At 35.8% G+C, this 27,380-nt stretch overlaps 1 protein-coding gene across 2 annotated transcripts in view; it reads right to left on the bottom strand.

Annotated features, from left to right (window-relative positions):
* The window catches only part of Lrp1b (LDL receptor related protein 1B), a 2,085,328-nt gene that overhangs the window by 720,672 nt on the left and 1,337,276 nt on the right, over positions 1–27,380 (bottom strand). For both annotated transcript variants that reach the window (XM_087654909.1, XM_087654910.1), the window contains exons 22-23: positions 15,983–16,183; positions 13,433–13,678 (exon numbers count right to left, since the gene is read on the bottom strand). In XM_087654909.1, the coding sequence (XP_087511035.1) occupies positions 13,433–13,678; positions 15,983–16,183 (447 nt within the window). The remainder of the gene's footprint in view (positions 1–13,432; positions 13,679–15,982; positions 16,184–27,380) is intronic.

Consider the following 27,380-nt stretch of genomic DNA (forward strand, 5'->3'; position numbering starts at 1 on the left):
CTAAGTGGAAACAAAAAGAACTATACAAAGAATCAAACATGGCTGGTTAAATAACACCTGAACAATGACAGCAAGAGACGCGCTAATATGGGAGGATGTATTGTGGACTGAGAATTTAACACAGAAATCTGACCACTGGGTTGCAGTTTGTTAAGTCTTGATTTCACTGTGTTTTGGGGAGTGTGAGCAGAGTCTGTCGCAAGGAGCTGTGCTAGGCCTGCCCATGCTGGACTTCTAGAGCCCTGATTTTACTGAGTAGCTGGTCCCAATTTTTGCAGCTAGCAGAGAGCTGCCGAGAGAGATACTAACTAGAGTTAAATTATGGTTAGTCCCATTTGACCCCATGGGTGCAGGAACGGAATCTAGAGACCAGTGCGGCAAGGCGTCATGCTGGAATGGCTTACAAACTGCCTGGATCAGAGAATAGTTGAGGACAGATTGGAGTCGCTGAGATAAATTAGCGCTAGTTCTTATGGCCCTACAGAGCCAGAACTAGCAAGAGAGCAACCGCCTGGGTCAGAGAGTTCAGGAGAGGAGTACTGAGCAGTACCTAGGGGAACCGCTCGCGCCATACTTTTTAAGACAACACTCTTTGGTTGTTTCTCTGTTTGTCTGTCTACTCATTATAAATTGAATGTGTTTCATCCCGGGAAGACTTCAGTACTAGCTCTTAGGTACAGAATGATTTGGAGAGGACATTTTACGTGTTTTTTAAACTCTCCATGAACTTTCTCCATGTATCAAGATCGTTTTGTCCAGTACAGGAAATAAATCAATGAGCACAGGAACAGATTCGGTTTCGTAGGTACCTATAGCCAGTGCATGAAAGACTGTCAGAGAAAGGGGAGCCAAACTCAGCCTCGTACTTAGAAGGGTATACGTAAGCACTGTCAAGAGCAGGAGAACTACTTAATATACCTACAGAGCAGTGATTAATAGTAATTATGTAGTTCTGGCCACTTTTGTGCTCCACTCTGGCCTTTATTGCACAACCTTACTTCAATAATAGCTGATACTATGGAAATTAAGAATGCATATAAAATAAAACATATAAAGATAATCATGTATATCCTGTCATATCCTATTAAAATGAATACAAAATCCATAGAACACATTTAGGTCCCAAATAATTGTGTCATAGACTTCCTGACTAGGGCACAACTGGTCTGCTATTATTTTCAATGGCAAGTTCTACTGCATGACAGGGTGTGTCAGAGATGACACACGCTGAAGTTAAAATAGCCAGTTGTACTTTACAGTCACTAGCAGGGTCCTGGACCTGCTTGCGGCTGCATAGCTGCCCCAGGGCTAATAAACTTGATTGCTCACTCTTTCCTTTATCATTCTGTTTTAGTTTTTATTCTTGTGTGTGTACATGTTTTTATATATCATGTTTGTTCATTTGGGTGTGTATAGTACTGCACAGATTTACATGCACATCATGACCAGGAATCAATGTCAAGTATGTTTTTTGATCACTGTCTTATTGGTTGAAAGACAGCCTGACACTCAACATGGAACTCATTGATTCAGACAGTCTAACTGACCTGTTGACTTAAGAAGAGAAAAATATGTTTAAATGTGTATTGACGCCTTGCCTCATTAGCTCCATGGCAGCCTTGTAAAATGAATAAGCAGAAGCCATCAAAGGAAACATATGGATCTGGAGGAAGCCCAGAGGCCCAGAGCCCAATTCCTAGAGAGTTTTTCATTACAGAGAAAAAAAGTCTTAGTAAAGAGATAGTATTAGGAAATTGTGTTCCCATACATAAAATATTACAGAATATATATGTATATATATCACATAAAAATTGTTCATGTTATTTCATATAACTAAACGTAAGACCTAAAACTATGCAACTCTTTCAGGAATACATACAACTGTACTTTAGTTACCTTCATTTGGGAAAAAGAAAATTTATTTAAAAAATGAGCAAATATATTTAATTTTATTAGATTTAAAATTGTACTTTGAAGGCACCCATGAAAATGGGGAGAAGATAGCAAAGGCAGCAGGAGAACATAGATCTGATGAGAGACTTATATGCAAATAGATAAGGGGGATATAAGACACAATAATGAACTCATGGATGCTCATATTTAAAAGATGAGATTAGGCAGGTACTTTTGTCTGGATGGAGAGTGAGTGCTCATGATGATCTGAAAATATCCCCCCTAAATCTGTCAGCAGACAAACACCAACGTAAAGGATAACAAGAACCCTTTTCATGCCACTTCACAACTGATTATAGTCACAAAGACAGATGTTAAAACTGTAGACACTGAAACCCTCATATACAGACGGTGGGATATTTAAATGAATTCAGGCATTTTGTGAAGCATTTGATTGTTTTTCAATTTTTTAAAAAATATTTCCATATTTAGTAACCATAGGAATTAGCAATTCCAAACCCACTTATACACTGAAGAGAATTATAAATGTGCGTCAATTCAAAACAATTATATGAATATTCATATCAGCGTTATTCATAGTAACTTCCCAAATGGGAGTAATCCATTTGCCCATCAAGTCGTGAATGAATATACAATGTTGTATTATATAATCATATAATAGACATTATTCAGCCATAAACAAAGCAAGCACTGATGTGTGCCAAGTGGCGCAAGCTTGAAATCAAAGCACACATATGCTTGATTCTATTTCTAGAAGATGTTCAAAACAGACAAATCTATAGAGGCAGAAAATAGATAGGAGTTGTAAGTGTGTGAGGTAGGTATACTAATAAGAATGACTGTTAAAGAGTCTGAGTTGAGTTTTGGGATCCACTAAAATATTCTCGCCTAGAATGTAGCAATGGTTGATTGTAGTATACTTTGAAATGTTTAATAAGCGATATCTCAATTTACCTGTCACTAAAATGTTTAATAAATATGAAATTTTATTAAAGTTTAAAATGGCACAATATTTACACTCAAGTTCACACAGATTCTGCAGATTTACTGTGAGGGCTTAACAAGTTCCAAGAACTTTTATAAAGGTGCAAATGCAGGCTGCCAGCACCTCAACTGCTTCTTCTAAAGGCACTTGTGTCCAGTGAATGAGACACTGAACTCTTCTCTTTTGTAGCTATGTGCTCAGGATGGAAATCTCCTCCTGGAGAGAGGAAAACTCATGAAGCTCAGAAGGGAAAGGAAATTAAGCAGTAAGTAATGACACACTGCTGGCTTCTCATTGGACAGCTCCAGGGACTGAGATTTCCTGAGTCACTGTCATGCTGAGGTAAGACTTTTGATGGTGCAACATTGAAGGTTCATCACGGTAGACTTGAGTAGAATCATTTCCTCAATTTGTCATTAGTGCACTTTCTGGATGTTTTCACCTCTATCTGGGAAAAAAAAGAGTCTCACAAACTACACTTCAAAGTAAAATCAACTTTTTACTCAAAGATTAAGAAAGTAAAAATAATTGAATCAAGTGAAAGTGAAAAATAGTATTTGTTAGAGTAAAGTGTATAAAACAGAACAAAAATGACTATAAAAAAAGAATTTACAGCCATTTGAAAAAAGAATGAAAATTATACAACGAACAATGGCAAGGCTGACTTGTACAAAAACGGGTTTTACATGAGGACTTAGGAATGTGCATACACATAGTTATATGGTTGCCTACATAGGCAGCAAAGTAACAGAAGCAAGAATGAAAGTAGAATGATTATGAATATAGAAATTCAAAAACTAAACCAGTGGGATAGGCTATCCTCTTGACACAGATTATAAAACTTTAAAACCTAAAAAATTCTGCAAAATGAAAAGCTCAATTCAGTCATGAAAATGTAGCATCGGATTCAAAGTGAAAAAGAGAAGAAAGAAATAAAAGAAGGAGTGAAGAGAAAGACAAACAGAACAAAAAAGAAAGGAAGGGAGATAGGGAGGGAGAGAAAGGAGGGAAGGAGGAAGATGGGCCAGTGAAATGGCTCACTACATGGAGAAACTTGTAGACAAACCTGATAACCTGAGTTTAATTTCCTAGACCCATATAGTGGAAGGAGAGAACTGATTTCTCTAGCATGCTATAATAAAAGTAAACAAACAAATGAATAAATAATAAATAACATTAAAAATTATTGTGATGAAAGAAAGACAGAATGAACTTCTCCAAATAATACCTGTACAATGGTAGCAGTCCACACATATTTCACTGATTTATAGTAAGGTAGCAGTAGAAATGGAAAGGACTAATGTAGCTTCACACACACACACACACACACACACACACACACACACACACACACACACACACACGCACACTCATTTAATTTGGTGTTTTGTATTTGTGTGTGTGTTTGTATGTGTGCACTCTCAGAACTTTGTCCATGCTGACCAGGTGCTCCAGGTCAGTTACTTTTGTAACTATTTAGAAGTTAAAAATTCATACAAAGCAGATCACTTCCCATACAAATCACTTCCCATATAAAAGAATTATTCTGAACTATATGAATGTCAACAATGATTCTCTCCATGAGTTTTTCAAGGTAGCTGACATTATCTTCCCCATTATGTACAGAACTAGGTGAGAATTGGCAAGTATGAAAGTGAAATGACAGAACTACAAAGCTAGTGGGGAGGCGGGTTGAGAAGAAATTCTTGCTCCTGCAGGCTGGTGTTCCTTGTAGAGTAATGGTTTGAGAATCATGAGCTCACATGAGATGTCCGTCATGGTGTGTAGTATATAACCACATTCCTTAGAAATGTATGATAATAGTGAAATAACCAGCACAGCTGAAAATATGTATACATTTGAACATGAGGGTCAATTATGTATACGCAGAAGTATATGTATCACATAATTGTGATACAGCACACTAGTGGGAGCAACCTCAAAGTCCTTACATACAAGGAAGGTAACAGTAGAATTGTATGTCTGTCAGGAGGAATACACATAACAATAAAAACAACACAAAAAAATCCTCTTAGAGAATCAAAATACTCATTTCAGATAACTGTAGTAATGTAACTTATGTAATTTGAAAAATACAATAATACTGCCAGGATGCGTACACAAAAGGCTTAAATTGAGTGAATATTTCATTGCCTTAGAAACATTTCAACTAAAAAAGTTCAAGTATTTTTCTCAATATTTTTTATTTGTTATAGCCTTTCTGAGCCAAGAAAACCCCATTTGATAAATATTTACAGGAGCTTGCTTGAACAAGAGAAACTCCTTTATCAGAGTTCTAAAATCATATTCTTTCATATTTGAACTTTAGTCTAGATAGCTTCTACTGATATCTATACCTTTGGTGTCTCCTACTATTGATGCCAGACAATACCATGTTCTGCTACATATGCAGCTGGAGCCATGGGTCCCTCCATGTGTACTCTTTGGTTGGTAGTTTAGTCCCTGGGAGCTCTGAGGGATCTGGTTAGTTGATATTGTTGTTCTTCCTATGGGGTTGCATACCCCTTCAGCTTCTTCAGTCCTTTCTCTAACTCCTCCGCTGGGGACCCCATGCTCAGTGTGATGGTTAGCTGTAAGCATCCTCATCTGTATCAGTAAGGATCTGGCTGAGCCTCTCGGGAGACACCCATTACATGAAGGGTTTCACACCCACAAAGTGAAATACACAAGGCAGAAGTAGTCTGTCCTCCTTTCTCTTTGACTTCCTCTAGGTCCCACTAAAAACTTACAAAATAAATGTTATGAGGCAGAACTTGAGATCAGTTCTCTGGTTTCAGAAAAGATCTCTGAGTTTCTCTAGACTTTAGGGGGTAAATTGCTGTAGTACCTGTACAACCCACAATTCTGTCAGAACATCTTCCAGCCACTGTTGTACCTTTAAAACCCCTGAACAAAAAGGGATGCGGTAGTTACAATTATTTCTCTCTCACTGCAGTTATGGATTATGTTTCTGTGTTTGCAGTGAAGAATTTATTTGACTTTATGTGGTCCATCAACAAATGCATTTATTTTACAGAAAACACTCTTCTATAGTGGGAAATTGTTTATCCGTTCCCAGCCTCATTGTATGTCATTATCTCCTTTTCTACATTCCTCAAGCTAGAGCCATTTAGAGACCAAGTAATACTCAAATAAGACTGAAGTGCACTATTGACAAAGACAGATAGAATAGACTCTACGAAATGCAGGGGAAAATGGACTTTCAAGTGTTACTCAAACCTCTGAATTTAAGTCAAATAGACATCTCATGTTTTAAGTTTTTGGTTTGATGTTTTGCTCCATTTAACTTTCTCTACTTTTCAATTATTGTTTCCAATATCTCTGCTCTATGTTTTAGTTTATATATAAAAGTGATCACTTCTTTTTTATATTGACAAATCATTGGAATCTGCACATTATATACATACATATATACATATATATACATATATAAATGTCATTGAATGTGTATACTAGTGAGAAGATATAGAGAACTCCTTAATGTAAAAGTAAAGTATAGAATTCTTGAATTTCTGAGAAATGCTCTAGTATCCTTCGGTAGATTATACATAATTAACATTAATTAAACATCAAAAGGTCTTCATTAGAAAATGACCTCAAAAATAAACTCAAAATTAATAATCATTATAGAAATTCTCTAATATTACACTATGAAAAAAGCAATTTACGATACTTTCATAAATTGGAAAGAATTAAAAAATAACTGCAAAATAAGAAATATTTGAGAGTAATCAAAGATGTAGGGAGGTTAGGAAAGTTACAGTTTGTAAAATGCAGACTGTGCAAACATTCCAAAGAGCAGGTGGTTCTATTCAGTAGTAATAACTGTAAGATTACTCATCGATTCAGTCAAGTTCATCCAATTACGGGTTGGATGTGAGGACTTTGTGCTTGAGTAATTGGACCCCAAATTGTATCACCGTTCAGATTATTGTAGAATTATTGACAATGAAGTATCACAGTGGATGTGCTTTCTGGCCACCCCACGGCTCCATTTCTCTGTGCTGATGATATAGAGTAAGTTGCTGCCACATGATCACATGGCCATAGAAATGTCTACCATCATGTCGTCCTCTGCTATATCTGACTATATTTCAAAGCGTGAATCAAAATAAAAGACCTTATACCTCTCTTTCTAATAACAAGCAAATTACATACAAAGAATTCTTTTTATTTTTTTTCTTTTCTCCATATTTATTAAATTGGTTATTTCTTATTTACATTTCAATTGTTATTACCTTTCCCAGTTTCCAAGCAAACATCCCCAGAGTCCCTCCCTCTCCCCTTCTATATAGCTGTTCCCCTCCCCATCCTCCTCCCCTTACCGCCCTCCCCCCAACAATCCTATTCACTGGGGGGGGTCAGTCTTGGCAGGACCAAGAGCTTCCCCTTCCACTGGTGCCCTTACTAGGTTATTCATTGCTACCTATGAGGTCAGAGTCCAGGGTCAGTCCATGTATAGTCTTTAGGTAGTAGCTTAGTCCCTGGAAGCTCTGGTTGCTTGGCATTGTTGTACATATGGGTTCTCAAGCCCCTTCAAGCTCTTCCAGTCCTTTCTCTGATTCCTTCAAGGGGAGTCCCGTTCTCAGTTCAGTGGTTTGCTGCTGGCATTCGCCTATGTATTTGCGGTGTTCTGGCTGTGACTCTCAGGAGAGATCTACATCTGGTTTCTGTCAGCCTGCACTTCTTAGCTTCATCCATGTTATCTAGTTTTGTGGCTGTACATGTATGGGCCACATGTGGGGTAGGCTCTGAATGGGCATTCCTTCAGCCTCTGTTCTAAAATTTGCCTTCCTATTCCCTCCCAAGGGTCAATTCTTAATTGAGTTGACAAACCTGGGAGTTGAAGCCTTTGGGTCTGTTTGCCTGAAGTATGTGGAAGAGTTTAGAGCGATAATGTTGAGAAGGCCAAGATATTAATAAGTACAGCTTCATGGGCTATTCTAGAGGAGTCATGGAGGAGCAGAACACCAATAGTAAACATACACACAGACACACACACACACACACACACACACACACACACACACACACTCACTAACACACCTCAGACAGTGTGGGTCTGTATCATAAGATTCCAAAAAAAAAAAAAAAACCAAAAAAACAAAACAAAGTATGGCAAAATGGAACAAATACGAGTCGAGTCTTGTTACATTCTTTTTATTTTTCCTATGACTAGTTCTTGATTTTTTTTATTTTTTTTAATTTACATTTCAAATGTCATCCCCTTTCCCAGTTTCCTGTCCATAAGTGCCCATCCCATACCCTATTTCCCTGCAGAGCATGGCCTTGTTGAGCATCAATGGGAGAAGAAGTCCTTGGTCCTTCCAAAGCTTGATGTCCCAGTGTAGGGGAATGTTAGGACAGGGAATCAGGAAGGGATGAGTGGGTGAGTGGGAGAATACCCTCATAGAAGCAGGGAAATAGGGTATGGGATGGGCATTTATGGACAGGAAACTGGGAAAGGGGATGACATTTGAAATGTAAATTAAAAAAAAACAACAGGACTGTAGGTTGAGTCTACCCAATCATTAGGGATCCCCAATGGAGATTATACCAAGTCTAATATTTGCATATGGAATTACAGAGTTTAGCATAAATAGGCTTTTATCTTCTCTTTAGCCTGGTCATGCCGAGATGAGAAGAGCTCTTGGTGCTGCTTCAAGGATATTGGCAAGAATTAGGCTAGGAAGTAGGCTCAGGCAAGAATTTGACATTGAGCTAGGACAATACTCAAGATGAATACAGCTGAGGAATGTGTTCTTTGTATCTTGATCATGCTGTTAAGTCCCTGAATACAGCAATCATAGGAACTTTGTTTATGCCTTGTTTGTTCCTTCCCTATTTTGTCTTTGAGTTAGAACTGATGTGCAGGGATCCAGAGCTGGCAGTGGTGGAGTAAGCTCTCCCACCAGACTCATGCATATAAATGTAAAGGACCCAGAGACTTTTGCCCCAGGTGGATGCACACTGCCAGTTTGAATTTTGGGGATGGATTGTATGTGCTATAAACCACAGTGCTGCTAGAACTAAATTATAGGAGTGAATGGGCAGAGTTTCACTGCTACACTTTGCGATGACATAGGTAAGATAATACACAAATACCTTTGTTTTTTTTCCTCTTAGCTACAATTTTTAAACAATGAATTTATTTTTCTGGGTCTCAATTTCTGTAATTATTCAATGAGAGATATTCTATCAGTAGTATCTTATACCCACGGTTATTTAATAAATAGTGGTTATTAATAAACTGTAGTATTTTGAAAGAGTTAGTCTTGAAAAAGACAGTGTTAAAGAGCTGTCCTGTGAGAGGACCAAATGCACGTGACTGAGACAGATGCAGATACTTACACACAACCGTTGGACTGAAGTCTGGGACCCTGGTGTTTATATGAGAGAAAGACCAGAAGAGGCTGAGAAAGAGGAATACCCCAAATGTAAACTAGCAGAATCCACTAACCTGGACCCTTGAGATCTCTCAGACACTGTGCCACCAACCAGGCAGCATACACTAGCTGGTCCATAGCCCCAGCACATATACAGTGAAGGACTTCTGGGTCTGGCCTGAGTGGGAATATACACACCTAACCCTAGAGAAAGTTGAGGCCCCCAGGTATGGGGAATTCTGACAGGGCTTGAGGAGATCCCCCTGGAGATGGGGAGGACAAGATGACATGAGGAACTGGGAGAGAGCAGACTGGGAAGGGGGTAAGGACAAGATGGTAAAAAATAAAATAAAATAATAACAATAATATTATAAAAAGAGTTTACAGGATATAATTTATGAAGAGAATGTAGATTTGATATACTAATTGCTATTAGTGATGACAATTATCAGAGAAGAAGGAGACCAGAAGTGAAAATTTCCCATGAGATACAAATACTTCCCATCTCATTAGTAACTGTGCTTCTTCATTGACCGTGTGTGTGTGTGTGTGTGTGTGTGTGTGTGTGTGTGTGTGTGTGTGTGTGGTGTGTGTGTGTGTGTGTGTGTATGTGTGTGTGTGTGTTTATTCTTCTGAATGTGTGTACACCCACAGGTGTTTTCAAAGATAGAATAACTTAACCATTAGTTCTCTTGGGAATGTGCTTGAAGATGTTGTACTGCCTGATGTGGGTACTTGGATATGTACTTGGATCCTCATCAGGATCAAGAAGCAATCTTAACCACTGAGCTATCTTTCCATCTCCATAGTCAGATAATTTTAAGTGGCTCTCTGATATTCAGGGAATTCGAATTAGAAAGAAAGAAAGAAAGAAAGAAAGAAAGAAAGAAAGAAAGAAAGAAAGAAAGAAAAACAAACTGTTGTCCTTTAAGATATAAATGTCCAAAACAATTCAATTTTAGCAGACTGCATATTTTTTCAGAGTAAAAAGGTGTTTGCCAAGTGGCTCCATGTAGAAATATGTGAGAATGAAAGATTGAGAGAGGAGCGCACTCTGCCCAAAGACGATCCTTTCACTACAGTGTTTGTGAACCTACAGCCACAATCTCTTCCCTAAAACATAATTGGTAACAATAAAACTTTCGAATCTAAAGTATGAAACACTGGAGGGATAGGAAGAACGGTGCCATTGTTGAGAAAATGTAATTTGGTTTAGGTTAAGGGGAAACGGGAAGAAAGTTATAATGCTCTTCACTGTAGTAGGAGAAACATTGCAAACTGGCCAGAGGCTGCACACCAAAGAGCAGATAGCAATTAGAAACATATACACTACACAGTAACTTACTGGATTTTTAGTGGAACCATCAAAGAGAATGGTGGTTGAAAATTAAGTCAGAGACAAAATAGAATAGTCTAGAAGGGCAGAAAAATTCAAATAAAAAAGTGAAAATTGTGAAATTTATTAAATAAAAATCAAAATTGTAAAAGTAATAGTTATTTATAATGACTATGTTCAATAAGACTTTATAGATATGAACATAAAAATGAAAAACAAACAAACAGAAAAAACCAGCTCAGCCATTGCAGTAAAAACCAGCTTGTCAAGAATTTCAGAAGCAAATAAAAATATATGAAAGTTTACAGAAAAGAATTCAAGGACTAAGAATACAAGGGATGCTCTGGCACTAACATATTTGAATCATAAAGCCTATTGTTCTTTTTATCTTTTATCCTCCTTTTTGTATTTTTGAGATGTCAAGGTGAGTTAGCATTGTCATTCAACACAATAGCAACAACAGTTATTTTTGAAAAGGAATCACATAAAGAATTATGGAAGTGAAGGGATGACAGGAAAGAAGAAACATCTATTTTAAAGTCCAGGAGCTCCATAACAATTCATTTTTAATGGTCTATGAGCTTTCTGCTTTTCCAAAGAGCTGTAGTAACAGAAATATAGAACAAAACCTCGAGTAGGTGGACAAGTAGATCAATTAATAAAACACTTCTATGAATATCTTAAATGTTGACAATGGTGTTAATTTCTCTGTTTCAAAGTGCAATTAATTATCAACTTGGTCATCTGTTCATGTAAGAAAATCTTCATTTCAACATTAATGTTATAATTCATGCTTGCTTTCCTCCATCACAAACAAAGCAGGTGTGACATAAGCAAATCATGAGTTATGTTAACGCTCTAGGGATTTCTCTCTAGGCAAAGCTTAGGCCATCTCCACTAGGATTAGCTCTGAATTGGTTGTATACATCCAAAAGCTTAACTTCAGAAAGGTAAAAAAAAAGTTAGCTATTAACTCATTAGTTATTCCATGTGGTACCAATTTACCCTGCTACCTTAATAACTTCATCTATATCAAAGAATTACTTATGGTTTTCCTAAACTATGATCCTAACATAATAATGATCGAATCTGATATGTTGTTTCTTTACTTTTAACAACTTGACTCTTTTAATGCAACATATTGCTCTTTTGGTATCTTATGAGGATTACTTTAACATCTTGGAGAAGTAAACATAGAATAAATATTCCTTAATATCATATGTGAGGATTTAATACTTAACCAGAGGAAAGAATCACATATTACTTTAAAATACAACAAAATAGAAGATTAAAATAATGAAATGGTCTCTGAAAATATAATAGTCATTGGCTGTATATTAATTTTTCCAAATTAGACTGGATGCTACTATGAAAAGCAGAATAAAAGACTACAATATGAATTCTGATTTCGATATTTCTTATTTGACTGAAATGATAACAAGAAAGGGAACATGAGGATGAAAAGTCAAATCAAACCCTAACCATACAACCTTAGAAATATGGTGTCCTACACAGAAAAAATATACATGGAAAATAAAACACATAATAATAGAAGTATGAGTTTTAAAGTGGATCAAAGAATAACCTGGATATCTAGAAAAAGGGGGATGAAAAATGGTGCCATAGTAGAAGAAATAAAATGAATGAATGTTTATGATGCATAGGTTCTTGGCCATCTAATTGAGCTTATGGTATAGAGGGCTTAAATAAAGCATAAGAGCTATAAAATAACTCTATATGTACAAAACCTAAAACATAAATATACTGAAATATTGAAATGCAGTCATCAAGATTAATCAAGAAACATTCATGGATTCAATAATAAGGTCCACATATGTATTGTTGTCATGAATTAAAATTTATTTGATAAGGTATTTTCATCCCTATTCTTATTTCTTCTTGTCTAGTAAATACTTGAAATAATTCTCAAAGATTTTTATTGATGACATGCCTTAGAAAACATGACTCTTTTCACATTTTCAAGTGTTAAGGTGAGTAAACGTGCATATTACTTCAATACAAAACATATTTTGGAAAACGAATTAAGAAAAGAATGATGAGAGTGAAAAAAGGCCAAGGAAAAAGAAATTTTGTGTTTTGTCTAACAGTCATTCTTACTATGTTGAATTAGCAGTGATATTCAAAGTCTGAAAATAAATGACTTTTTTTAGATATGTATAATAATCTATCTTTAATCTATATCTGTCATCTATTTATCTTCTATTTACCATTCTATCAATCTGTCTATCAATCTATCATTTATCTATCTCTTTATCTTCTATCTATCTTTCTACCTGTGCCTTTCATTTTTATTGGCTACAAATTCATCCTGGTTGGTAACAGCATTAGTGGTTTGAAGACTACATTAATAAAATGAAAGAAATGCTTTGTCTAATCAGGAAGTTAGTTGAAGCTAAAGCCTGCTGTTTTCTCCAATAGATTTAAGAAGTGTGTTCTATCCACATAACTGTAAGGGTCCCTGGAACTCAATACAACTTAAAAGATAATGTAAATTTATCATTATCTGAACTCCAATTTTAGTAATGTGTAATTCCAAAGGTGTGATGTATTCAGGATGAAGGGCATATTAGAACAGTAATAGTAATCACATGGCTAAGGGTCTGAGGGTTATGATAAGAAGGAATGCTACAACACCCTTTGTGGAAGGTGTTAGAATAGGTTAAAAATGACCCATGGCATTTACAGGTGACTTACACAATAAATAGAATCCATTCATTATTTTTTCAAGTGTTTTTGGATTTGTTTTCATAGTTTGCAGTATCTACTCACCCACACTGATGCAGCTTTCCCCATCAGTATCCAACGCCCAGCCTTCATAGCAGGAGCACTTGACCATGTGTTTGTGCTGTTCGCACACTTGGCTACACTTCAGGTGGGAGGAGCAGTAGTCTACGATTTCACAGGTTCTATTGTCCTTCTTGAGCTGATGTCCTTCTGGGCAGGAACAGACAATTCCTTTTCCAGGTACAACGGAACAGTGGTTGCTACAGCCTCCGTTGTTCAGAGAACATTCATCTGTCAAGAGACAAACGTTCTTAGTCAGATAGTTTATCTGAGTTCATGCTACTCATTGATTGAATTCTCTAAGTCTAGAATTACAGTCAGAGATTTTATGACCCAATAAAAACCAATCCCCCACACTCAATGGAGACAAACACTGATAGAAATGATTCAATAGGAAAGTTTGCTTATAAATGATAATCATTGGGAAAGCAATTTTCCATTTCCACTAAATTTATAATATAGCTTCTGTTAGCTCATTGATGTAAATGTGTTCAGTACTTTTGTTAAAACTGGAAAATTACCCTCAACCTTTTAGAAGCTGTTTAAAATTAGTTGTAAATGCCTTTCAAAAGAGAGACAAACATTGTTTACTTGAGTATTTAATGATTATAAATAACTACATATGTGTATATGTAATTATAGTGATAATAAAGAACAGTTTTCTTTGTATTTTTGTGTCCTATATATTAGTTGTCATGACTAATTCAATGGGGGCATAGAAATATATAATACACAAACAAAATTTTTCTGGTATTTTAGAACTAGTGATGAGCAACCATTACTCAAACATTTTAGCATCCAGAAAGACATAGAATATATCTAATTTTATATCAGCCTGACATTAGACAATTAAAGTTAATGAAAGAATAAAATTAAAATTAAAAAGGGAATATAACTTACAAAATTTAGACCAGCATTTTCAGTGTGAGCAAATTTCAGAATGTCATGTTCTTAGGTAAGATAGCAGATTCCTGTTTTTACAACCCCATAGACCCTACTATTTTCTCTGGCCCCCTACTGTTCTGAACTCTTCCCTTATGCTCCCTACAGTTTCCTACTCTTCCGAAGCAGGAAACAAGTACACAGGAACAAGCCCAGAAGCTTCTCATTATTTCTTTGCATCAAAAAATATTGTTTTGAGTTGGGTATGTATCCATCTAATTAATGAACTAGGAAGGCTGTAGCAGGTGGACCTTTGTGACCTGGTCACCACGATGAGTTTGTGGTTGACCCTGTTTACACAGTGAGATACTATGTTAAAATAAAAAGCCAACCAAATCAAGCAACAACAAAACTCAAACAAAAATAAGAATTTAACAATTGTTTCTCAAAACCAGTCTAGTTGTGCTTCTTCAGGGAAGTGAGAAAAATGACTGCTGTGTAATAACTGACAGATTGTAGCAATATTTTCACGTAGAACTTAAATGTTCTTGGTGACTCTAGAAGTATATTTCTTGTAAAAATGGGTTGTAATTCCATTAGCCATTTTCCTTTAAGAATTGAATTCAAGTTAGGTATTATTTTGGAAAGAAAAAAATAGATTTACTTTCAAATATGCTTGTTCTGAAGTAATCATAATCATTTGAAAACTGTAGCCATTTTGAAGTAGTTGCTCCATTTTAGTTCAATTGATTCCCCTTTCCAAAAGAACTACAGTAAAGAAATGTGCCCTGAAGGTTAAAAAGGGGGTTTCATAATATTTTTAGTTTATTTCAAATATAAATTTTTGTCTTAGCACTAAGAATTGCTGTTGCTCTTTGTAGATTTAAATAACATTAAATAGGAGAAATGAAATTATTTGGATAAGTCAAGTCACAGTTATCCTTTCTTGTTCATTACCTTGTATTATTTGTTGTTCTTATCATTATTTACACACATACTGAAGCCTCTATCAGGATCTCCTAGCAAACATACCTAAATCCTCTACTTGATAACTCTCTGATTTCCTCAAGATAGACAATGCTTTTTTTATTTTTTCCCTTCATATGTATTGTTTGACATAGGGAGATGGCTATTCCAAGTTCTTTTAAAGTCTGTTGAATTGATCATTTTAGCTAGATAAGCATACTTAGGGAAATTATTATACACGGACTTCAAACAGCATCGTAACAACTCAGATAATAGTCTGTCTTAAATCTACCTTCCCTTCTTCCTGTAGCAAACAAAACCACAGTTTTTCTTAGAATGTCTGGCTTCTCTTCAACAGTAAGTTGCATTCTCTGTTCTCAGTGACATCCTGACACTAATCAACTCAGCTATAGAATAGTAGCCAGAGATGTAACACTTGCAGAGATCTCTGGTAAATTATTTGTCTGGTTTATGTTTGTTTGTTTTCTCTTGTTTTCAGAAACTCTTGATCATATTTAGTATAATTTATAAAACCACCCCATGCCTTAAAGTTAAATATAAGCATAAATGCAAAATGTCTCATTTGAAGGGAATAAGTGGAATGAATAAATGCTTTGATAATATTTGTGAATTAACTAAAAGGTTCTAATGCCTGGAGAGAAGTATGTATGACAAAACAAGCAGTACCACAAAGGTCGCCTTCATCTGACCCATCTGGACAGTCCTTTCTCCCATTGCAGAGTTTCTCTGGCTGCAGGCACACAGAGGTATCATTGGCACAAGGGTACTTGGGTGGTCCACACAAGAAACTATCGCAGTCTTCTTCATCAGACTGATCCTCACAGTCAACATCTCCATCACATACCCAGGCATTGTTGATGCATCGCCCTTAAAGGAAAGGAACGAAAATTTGTTTGTAATTTGTAATTAATACAAAATAAGGAACAGCCATTAAATGTCCTTGTCAGAGTCAGAATTATTTGCCATTAGCAAAATAATCTATTTCTGATAGCTTGACAGCTTGTTTTCATGGCAGCATCAGAATATTCTTGTCTTGCTTGTAGTCTAAACATTGTGTTTTCTTAATTGTAAATTATTGTTCATATTATTAAATAACAGTGGATTCTGTGAGTAGCTGAATGTGTGTTATAGTTTGAAGTAAATTTTCCTTATTTGTAGTGGATGGTGGTTATTGCAGAAACTCACAAATGGTCAGTGGGCAGAGCACAAGTGATTTTGGAGTGTTCTTCTAAACGTAGAGCAGCTTTATCACTCCTACTCCAGTGCTTAGGGGCCATCCAGATAGAAAGGAAAGCAAGATTACAAAGGAATGAGGTCAAGGCAGAGTAAAGTGAAACAGTGACTTCTGGATATGACAGAACCACTGCATTTAGGGAATCATAGTAGTTAGTATTGCTTGGAGAAGGCTTGAACAAGAGCAATTCAGACAACAGGGAAGGAATGCCTCAACAGCTCTCCCACTGAGGAGCTGTGGACAGTTGCTAATTTATGTTTTATTTTTTATTATTTAATTTTTCGTCTCCCTTCATCCTCTTCTCTGAGTCTTTCCCCTCAATCTCTGGTCTCTCCCCATCCACTCCCCCTCCCTTTCTCTTTAGAAAAGAAAGGCCTCCCATGGATTTTAGCCAACCTTGGTTTATTAACCTTGGTATATTGAAGTAAGACTAGGTGTATCTTCTCCTATTAAGGCTAGACGAGGTAGACCAGTAGGAGGATAGGGTCCCAAAGAAAGATAACAGAGCCAGACATAGTCCCTCTTTCCACTGTTAGGAGTTCCACATGAAGATCAAACTACACAGCTGTGTAAATATGTGTAAAGTGTGTAGGTTAGTCCTACGCATGGTCTCTGTTTGGTGGTTCAGTCTCTATGAGCTCCTTTTAGCCCAAAGAGAGTACAGGAAGTTTGGATAGGTTGGGAAGATTGGTAGTGATCCAGTAGCAGCTAGAGGAGGGGTTGAGGTTGATTAAAGTACAATATATGAAAATCTCAAAGAGTTAATAAAAATATCACATTAAAGAAGAATAATATTTTGACAATTTTGATGCACACCAATAGAACATGTATAAATGTTTTCCTTCTACTGGCTTACAAACAAAAATGGCTTCTGGCCATCATGTTTTCAAAGTCAACATGTAAAGCACACCCTGGGCAAGGAATGTTGTTGTCTGTGAAATCCTGTTTTGTTACAGATCTTGGTGGTGATAGTTTTACTGCAAATTATGCTTTTTTACACATTATTTTTATTTTTCTAGGTGGAATACATATTAGTGAGTAATACAAATTTTATAATGTATCTGGAGATTTTAGCTGTCTGATTTAAAAGATTATCAGTCCAAAGTTTAGCAAAGACAAAACCAAGTAAAATCATTTTATAAAATGGAAAATTGACGTAAAGGCACAATTTTGCAAGAAGGAATACAAATAACCAAAAAATAAACTCAAGTTTGTTCAATATTGACCAGTATGAAAATGCAAGTTTAAACCAAGGGTTATTATCTCTTCTCAGTACATGGATGTGAAAAATAACAAGTTTTAGTCAGGTGAGACTGTTCACTCAGTGAGTGAGGAGGTTTGCTGCGAAGCTCTATATGAGTTTAATATCCAGGATACATGGTAGGAGGAACGGAAAAACTCTTACAAGTTGTCCTCTGACATTCACACATGCATTGTGGTGTATGTGTGGGTACATAACCACAAGTAAAATAAATTAACTTACAAAACAGACAATTTCTTGTCAGGTTTATTTTGATATATTAAATAAATAAGATCTAAAAAATGAAGTAGTATTATTGTCTATTAGTGGAAGAATAAATTATAGTCACTCTGTAGCCATGCATATATACACACAACACACACACACACACACACACACACACATATGAAATTGGATGTTATTCTTTAAAAAGAGTATATTTCTGTCACTTCCAACAATGTGGGTGGAATTGGAAAGAATTATGTTAATGGAAGTAAATCAGATACATAAATATTTTATCACAAGTTCTTTTTCACATGTGTATGTTAAATAAATGAGCAAAAAAATAAATATAACATAGCATAGTCATTACTAGAAATTATCAGAGGAGAGAAACATGGATAGATAGGGAAGGAATTGATAATGCATATTAGATAGATATATTAAAATAACATAAAGGATCCCATTAATATGTACACATCATAAATGTCAATAGAAACTAAAAAAGTGTTCTAGGTATATTTCTTTATAGAGTTTTTTTCAAATTAGTGTGATATAAATAACCTAAGACATGTATCAGTATTTTGCATGTTACAGAAAGACTGTCAGATATTCAAATTCCCATCCCAAGAAAGTAACTAGGATTGCAGTGTAATATAATGCAATAGTGATTTTAGTGACAAGGAATGAGCACAAAGGACTCAGAAAGAATCGTATAAGACTCTAGTTTAAAAGGGTGTGAAAAAAAGTAGAGGTGGGCTTTCTTGCACACTAAAAGGAGCATGTATGTATTAATATGCATTAGTTCATTTCCATCAATGCATTAGTCTAAGTATACATATGCCTTGCTGTGCTCAAGAGTCTAGTTTCAGAGATGTTACAGATCCACAGTTGACCAATTTGCATGTATTTTATACTAAATGGCCTATTTTTTTCCTATAACATGCCCATATTACTGAATTACTTATGAAACCCAAATTTAATACAGTGTAAGTGTTAAGTAAATATTTGTAAATGTTACTTGGGGTATAGTAACATGAAAATGCATATTCAATAGATATGTAGTACAGACATAATTTTCTTTAAACCAGTTTTAGTCAGTAGTCAGTTTTCTATGGATTTCAAAACCTACAGCTGCAGAGGGAAACCTTTCCAGAAGACTGCACAGGTGGAGACTGTTGTCTCTGTGAAGAAAAAAATGAGGCTCTGACAACACAGAGCAGAAATGAGATGGACTTTGAAAAATACTTCTGTGGTGTACTATCTATACAACTTTTCCAACAAATTGTGGGTTGGTTTTAAAAATGGTGAAGATGTGATACATGTGCCCCTGTCACAAAGTCTAGCAGACTGGACAGTCAATTGTACAGCTTGTGTATCCAGATACTCTGTGAGGTATTCTTTCACAGAGGCCATAGAAAACAAAGCATAAAATTCCTTGGCCATGTCTGTCACATTCGGTGAGGAATTTATAAGCCAATTCAGAAGGCAAGATCAATGCACACACAGTCCACAATTGTTCTTTGAAATATGGCATTTTCTACTTAAGGAATAAATTGTATGGAGTCACGTACAAAATTAACACAATAATCATGGAGTCCAAGAATGAGCTAGGTCCACCTTTGAATTGGTTAATCAAGGCAAACCTTTCCTTGTCCTCAAGTACCACCAATGCCTCCTGACATTCTAACCACAGGCTACAGAATAGCATTAGAAAAATCCTATCTGCAAATCACTGTTGATCTTTCACAGTCAAAATTACAGTGAATCTATGTTCAATCCCTAATGCAATGTCAGCATCGCAAGGTAAAGAAATCCCATTCACAGGATTGTCTGCAAATTGCCAGAAATATAATTAATTTCAGGACCGAGCCTATATCAAATTTCCAAAATAGAAAAAAAGAAACAAAACAAAAAACCCTCCCTCGCATTTTTTAGGGAAGGTTTGAAGCTGAATTGTTTCTTCATATCTTGCGTGTTTAATTGGAATTCTAACCAGCATATGGATAAAGTAGAACTTACTATTGTAAGTTTCAAAAGTTTGAACTCACAGTCATTAGTTAAATCAAGTTTAAAGCAAAGTACCTCAGTAAATACTTTTAAAGATTGTTGTTTGTTATTGATTTTGGATCAAGATGGATTATCACATCTTGAATTCATTGACAAGATCTTGAATAGCAGTTAGTGTGGGTCTATGTGGGATTATGCTGCCACCTGCACATAGAAGAAACCGGAATATGCTCCTTGTTAGTATTATCAAAAGAAAAACAAATTAATAGTGGTCATCTGTAGTAGAGAAATTATTAATAGCTATGCAAAACTAAATAGAACTTAATACTATAAAAACAGTACCCAATATACCTAAATTCTTACAGCTTCTTTAAAAGGTTGAAAATGTTAAAATAAGATGCAAACAAATAGAAGCTTGCTGTTTGCAAATTCTTTCTTAGGATGGGCTGAAAGTACTAGAAGAAGAAGAAGATAGTTGCTAAATAGATTTCCATATATTTTCTGATGTATTTACATTGTTTCTTAATCTCATAACTGTATTGCCAGATTTTTATTATGGTAAGTGTACAATTTTGCTTCCAAGCAAGACTATTAAAATAATTTAGTAGCAACAATAAAAGTGAAAAGCAATAAACCAGCCTGGTGGAACAAAGTCATCTAGCACAATCACACTGTCACACACACACTCAACCAACAGATATGTTTGTACTGTACACATTCCCCATTAACACTATTACAAAATCAGTAGCTCAGGAACAATTGCATGGACTTCTGAGTATACAATATATAGTACTGCTTTGAAATAATCAAATATCTGTTCTTGAGATTTTTCTTCTCTATTAAACTATCTTTAATTTTTTTTGAATGAGGCTCCTGATTTTGAATTTTTATGGGATTTCAGGCTGTGTCAAGGTATGTGTGACTCTGTGTCTGTACACATTCTTGTGCTTTATTTTTGGCTCTTTCTCTTTTTGGTTTCTTTGTTATATTCCAATTGTTTTTTCTTGTTTTATGTTATTTTTATATTTAAAATGCTTGTTTATCTTCAAAGAAGAGACTGAAAGGGTTTTATGGTTTTAGATGAGAAGAAAGAGGCAAGAACTTGGAGGAGTAGGGGAAATTGTAATCAGGATATAAATTGAATGAAGAAAATTCCAATTTCAGTAAAAGAAAAAAAATCAGCAAAAGACAAAGAGTTTTTATGAACTAATTCTCTAACATTTATATTTTTGTAAGTTTGTTCATTTGGTTTTGTTTTTAGTACTGTCTGGCCTGTTACTGATTATTTCTATGATACTACCCATAAACTCCCAGATACCAGCTATCTCGGCCTACTAAGAGCCAGCATTAAAGGTTGGTGCCATGACAGAAGGCTAGAATTTTAATAAAGGTAATATGTGTTATTAAAGGAACTATAAAATACAGATCATAACTAATATTAGAAATATGAACTTTGGCAAGATGACTCAGAGAGTAAAGGTACTTGTGGCCAAGTCTAAAAACATGAGTTCAATTCTTGGGGAGAATAGATTCATGTCCTATGAACTGCACAGGCATCCTATGCATGTGTGTGTGTGTGAAAACATAAAATGAATTAAAAATACTTAAGTATTAAAAAGAATATAAATATGTGGCTAAAGCGATGCTCAATGAGAAACAAACATTTGCTGTACAAGTGTGAGGTTCTGAGTTTAAATCTCTAGACCCTAGGTAAAAGGCAAGTGGGAGCATCTGTTATCGCAGGTTTCCCATAGAGGGAATGTAATCAGAGACGGAAAAATAGACAGGAGCTAATGCACAGATTGTCTGGAATACACAGTGCGGAACAAAAAATACAACAATGACAACAATAACAACAAAATATGTCTCAAATAAAGTGCAAGGCAAGAATGGACAGGCAGTCAAGTTTGCCCTCTAACCTTCACAGAATACATATATATCTATACTCCCCCCCTTACACAAAGAATGTGAGCATGAAGAGAAAAAGAATATTTGAGACATCCCAGTAGATAAAGTGATATATTTATAACACTGCTAAATGACTTGTTATATGAAACAATGCTGCTTCTTCATATATTTTTGTTGCTCTGACAGTTCTGAGATTCACTCTGATTTAGAAAATATTTATCTTGTATTGCATGCTTAGCAAGCTAGTGAAGAATGTAGGGAGATCAGAACTACAAACTCTTGATGTATTGATGTACCAATGTTGAACATAGAGAAAGTAATAGCTATTTAACCAAAACAGATGGCTGTGAAATTTCAAGGGTATAGAAACGTTTTTATATTTGAATATTTAATAATTCTATATCATGAATATACCTTTTATTTTATGCTAAAGTTAGTTTCCTTAATGTATAAATATGAACCATACCCACAAAACCATGTATATTGAATTTTGTAAATGATTTTAGGTATGATTACAAGTATATCCAGTTTTAGCAATATTTGTTTAATCTAACTCAGATAATTGATGGATATTCCTCCTTGTGAAATGCATTAAGTTAAATAATGTTATAAAAGGAACAATTAAGCACTGTGAGGTTGTATATTGTGCACTTTCAATTAGCAAATGAAAGCGTGTTTTCTAAATTTTAGACAATAATTTTTTTCTGTGGCATTCAGATGATTTCATTGGTTACAATTTGCTAAGAATCCCATTCTGAGTTTAGAATACACTGAAGCAAGGAGCTGTGAGGGGCAACCAAGGAAAGATGAAAGTACCAAATGAGATACTGTGAAAGCTTAACTATGAGCCATAATAATTTAGGAAGAAAGGAATGGGTGATTGAAACAATGCGGAGACATCAGTAAGGTGGAAAGTTGGACATGATCATAAGTAAGTACAAACAATATGTTCTGCTTTATATGAGTGGCAAGGGATGAGGAAGGGGTCCTCAGGTGAAAGTGTACTGTTCAAGAAAACACTGAAAATGGCAGTTCCAAGTAGGGGCTAAACTTCAGGGTAGAGCTTTGTAAGTCAATCACGTGAATAAACAAAACCATATGTAATGCTTAACTCAGATTATACATTCAATAGATATTTTTAAAAATTAAAACAAAAAGAAAAGACAAGAAAAACTAAAAGGCTAGAGTTCTAAATGCTTGGGTGGTAACTTTGGGCAAGGTCAGGGAGAACACATGGAAGAGACCTGGTCCACAATCCAACACTACAATGAAAGTCCAAGCCACAGTATGGACAGACAGTAGAAGCCCAGGTGAGGCTGGGTTTCAACCACTGTCCATTTGGTAATTTTGAACATTATATTTTTATTGAGTGTTTGGGATTTTCACATCATGCTCCCTGATCACTCTGATTTTCCAGTCCTCTATGTCTGCTCACCACTCTTGTGAACCCATCAAAGTAAATAATGAAAAATTAAAATTAAAAGAATAAAAGAAAGAAGAAATAAAACAAGTCCAATTTGTGTTATCTATATATTCATGGAACCACGGCCAAACTCTCATTGGCCTACCCCTTAAGTGGAGCTGAGATGATCCCTTGTTGTACCCACGCCACAAGCCATGGATTGTGGAGAACTCAGCTTCCTTATCACAATTTTTTTAAGAACTGCCTTCGACTATTTCCTGTTTGGATTGAAATGTTTTTGAGGGGGTACAATGGGGGTAGTGGTTGACATCTCTCAACCATGTCGATCCTTCTCAACTCTGCATCTGCAATCATGGATATCATTATGAAAGTATCTTCCTTGCTCTTTACCACTAGTGGGAACACAGATCATGGGCACTCACATAGTTTCTAGCTAAAGCACAGACAATGAACATTGTCCCTGCCTGCTATAGGACCACAGACTTAGACAAGGCCCCCAGAGACAGCCCATACAATGGACATCAATCACTATGGCTTCAAGTTACAGCACAGCCCACTCACATTAATATGGCCCCTAGAGGCAGAACTGTCTCTGGAAGCCAAAATAAAACCTGACTGCAGTAGGACTATGAGCACAGACATGGTCCTTAGTGGAAGCAAGACCTCAAGTCACTGACTTGAGGTCATTACCATGGCCTCAAGTAGCAACACAGGTCACTCACATCAATATGAATCTGGGGACAGTAGAGGACACAGACATCAACATGGCTTCAAACTGCAGACCAGAAAAGAGACATTCACATGCTTTTGGTGGCCCACAGGAATGAATTTCAACACAGTCCCTGACTACAGGTCTAGAGGAGGACCTTGGAGCCAGGCATGGCCCTTAGTGGCAGCACACACTGAAAAATCATCATGGCCTCAGGTTTTCATTGTATCTATTTTGTCAGGAGACTGGAGCAAATGGCTAAATCAACTGACCTTCCTGCAATACCGAAGTGCAAAGATAGAGAATTATGAACTGAAGAATTACTTGTGGTAACTCAGAGAGAAATTTTAATTAATGGTAGGATGAAAGGCCTGATGGGATACTCAAAACACAAGACACCTAAGTACATTATACAAGGGAATGTGGAAGACAGAGAAAAACAAGGTGAAAAAATTGTCTCTAATTGTTGGGCATGTGTTTATGGAGGGGAAGATAATTCATGTGGCAAAAGAAAATAAAGAGCAAAAAATTAAAATGATAAAATCCCCTATACACATTTTATAATAGAAACCCACTGCAAAGACCCTTAAAGCAAAACAAAACAAAAACCAACACAAAAAACAATAAAACAGAACAAAAAGGATGGACAATGTTAGCCTTGGAAAGAATAAACACACGAGTTACAATTTTTTGCAGAGACAAATCAACAGCAAATATATAATGCTGATGAGAAGAAATGAATGGAGTTTTTTATTAGTTTGTGACATGTAGATGATGAAAAGCTCACCAAGAGGTGAAATAAATAAATGGAGGTGTGAGTAATAAATGGAAGTATTTCGCTGGCTAATTATAGAATATGAAGATTCTTTTAGGTATACAACTACAGATTAAACTCATTTTTCATATTATATTAGCTGATCAAATACTGACAGAAAACAGGTCAAACTCAAAAAAAATATAACAAGGCCATCTGATTCATAGAAGCCCATAGAGAATTGTTACAGCACACCTGTGGAACAGAGAGCAGAACACCAGATAAGGTAAGCCCAGAGCTCATCAGCTGATTTGGATACATCCTTTCACTAAGGGTTACTTTATACATACTTCTTCCTGACTTTGAGACATGACAGGCAAATAAATGTATGTTGTGTATTTTAATGGAATCTAGTGTGAAGGAATGTGGCTTAGCATCAATTTATAGCAATTGCTGGGAAGACAGTTAATCAAAAGAAGATGCTATAAAAAATGACACTTACATCCTTTCCCCGTAGCTCTCCATCCCTCTATATTGATAGAAAAAAATACAACAAATTTTGTTTGAAATCTTTAAGAAATAATCTTTATTATAATAATCTGTATTATATGTTTAGATTTTTCTATCCTGAAAGTACTGTGACAATGATAATATCCTTCGCTGTCCTCAAAAGGGAGTGATGATGAAGGAGAAGAATAGTCACCAGTTCTGTTTCTACTCTGTAGGGTGCTACATTGTTTGCTCCTATGCCCTATTTTTGTCCGTAGGTTAGTCTAAGTTTCTAACTACCAATATCTTATAAATCCTCATAAAGCCCATGCATGAATTTAATAAACTTTTGTTTCAATTTAATGGACGATTTCAAAAATTAGAAAAATTAATATGTTCATTAGAAAATGAATAAATTTTAAACATTGTTCTTCATTGCAAAAAGACTCAAATAAACTATGGTAAGACATGGAAGGAATGAAACAAATATAAAAATGACAGCACTGTGTGACTACGGATATGTGACAGTCTGGAGAAGGCAGGACAGTAAGAAGAGTCACAAGTTCCAGTCAGGAGTGGAAGATAAGCATGGACAGACCAGTGAACTGAGGATTCCAAATGCTAAAGTGCATGGATATAATAATGTATTTTTTAATACCATCGATGCACAATCCCAAGAGCCAATGCTTCTGGGACACATGACCTTGATATGGTTTGACCCACTGTTACATGTCCACTAATTGTAAGAAATGCACTGTTCTGTTACAGGATATGGATAGTGAGTGAAGCTGGGGAGGGGAAGGTAGCAGAGGAAATATGTGGAAATATTGTCTGCACAAATTTGCTGATATTAAAAAAATAAAACAATAACAACAACAATAAAAATGAAAAAACAACCAATACCAACCTATACCAACCTATTTCTAAATCCATTACAGAAGTTTTTCTGGTAGTCATTCCAACTTAATTGAATTATAAAACTTTAAGTGTACCTACAGTGACTTATTTATGGATTGGAAGTATTTTAGTTTCAAAGTGCATTATACTAGCTACGTTTCTCAATGCTGAGACCAAAATACCTGAAAGTACAACTTAAAAGGAGTAATCATGCATATTATGCTGTGGGCTTAGGGCTTCAGTTTATATGTAGTTTGTGGCAGCAATGATGTTAGCTCCACATTGAGGCAGAGTATCCAGTCATGTGGACTCCTCTCAGAGGAAGCTAAGAGGGAGAATACCTCTGTTAACTGGTATTTTCTCTCCTTCCTTTTTCCATCCATCCCCTTCCCTCACTAGCTTATAAGATGGTTTTTCTACTTTTTGTCTGAGTCCTCTTCAGCTATATACTTCATTAAGTTTTTAGAATGGCTAAACACACACATCTACTTTGAAGTGTGCACTGGTAACTAATATCTTCAGAAATTCTTAGTTGACGATCAAGAATAACCATCAGGAGCCTGGCAGATACCCCGTCCAAACACTGAAACCTGCATGTTTCCCAGGAGATCCACAGTGACAAAGGACACAGGTGAGTATTGCAACTAAATATTCACTCCAGCTGGGACACCCACATAGCCCAGCAGATGTGGGAACTGTCCCCATACTCCATCTCCCTTCTGTCCTACTTCTCCACCTGGGCCAGACAGGGGCCAAATACCCACCAAATGTTACAGCCTGCAAGCCTCACAGGAGGTCTGCAGTAACCAGAGACACAGAAAGCCTGCTTTAACTAGAGATACAAGAGGCCCACACTAGCAAGAGGCCACACTGCCTGCCTCCAAGGATACTAGTTCTAACTCAGGTCACAGAGCTCTACCTACTAAGCACTGGCTTCCCTATCTCACATGAAAAGCAAGATAATGACCTAAAATCCAATATCATTAAGATGATAGAGGCCTTTAAGGAGAATATAAAGAACTCACATGAAGAAATACATAAGAACACAAATAGGTAGAAGTCCTTAAAGAAGAAACAAATACATCACTAAAGGAAATACAAGAAAATACAACCAAACAGGTAAAGGAATTGAACAAATGGTCCAAGAAATTAAAATGGAAATGGAAGCAATAAACAAACAA

This window comes from Rattus norvegicus, chromosome 3 (assembly GCF_021556685.1).
Source record: "Rattus norvegicus strain SHRSP/BbbUtx chromosome 3, alternate assembly SHRSP_T2T, whole genome shotgun sequence".
Lineage (NCBI taxonomy): Eukaryota > Metazoa > Chordata > Mammalia > Rodentia > Muridae > Rattus > Rattus norvegicus.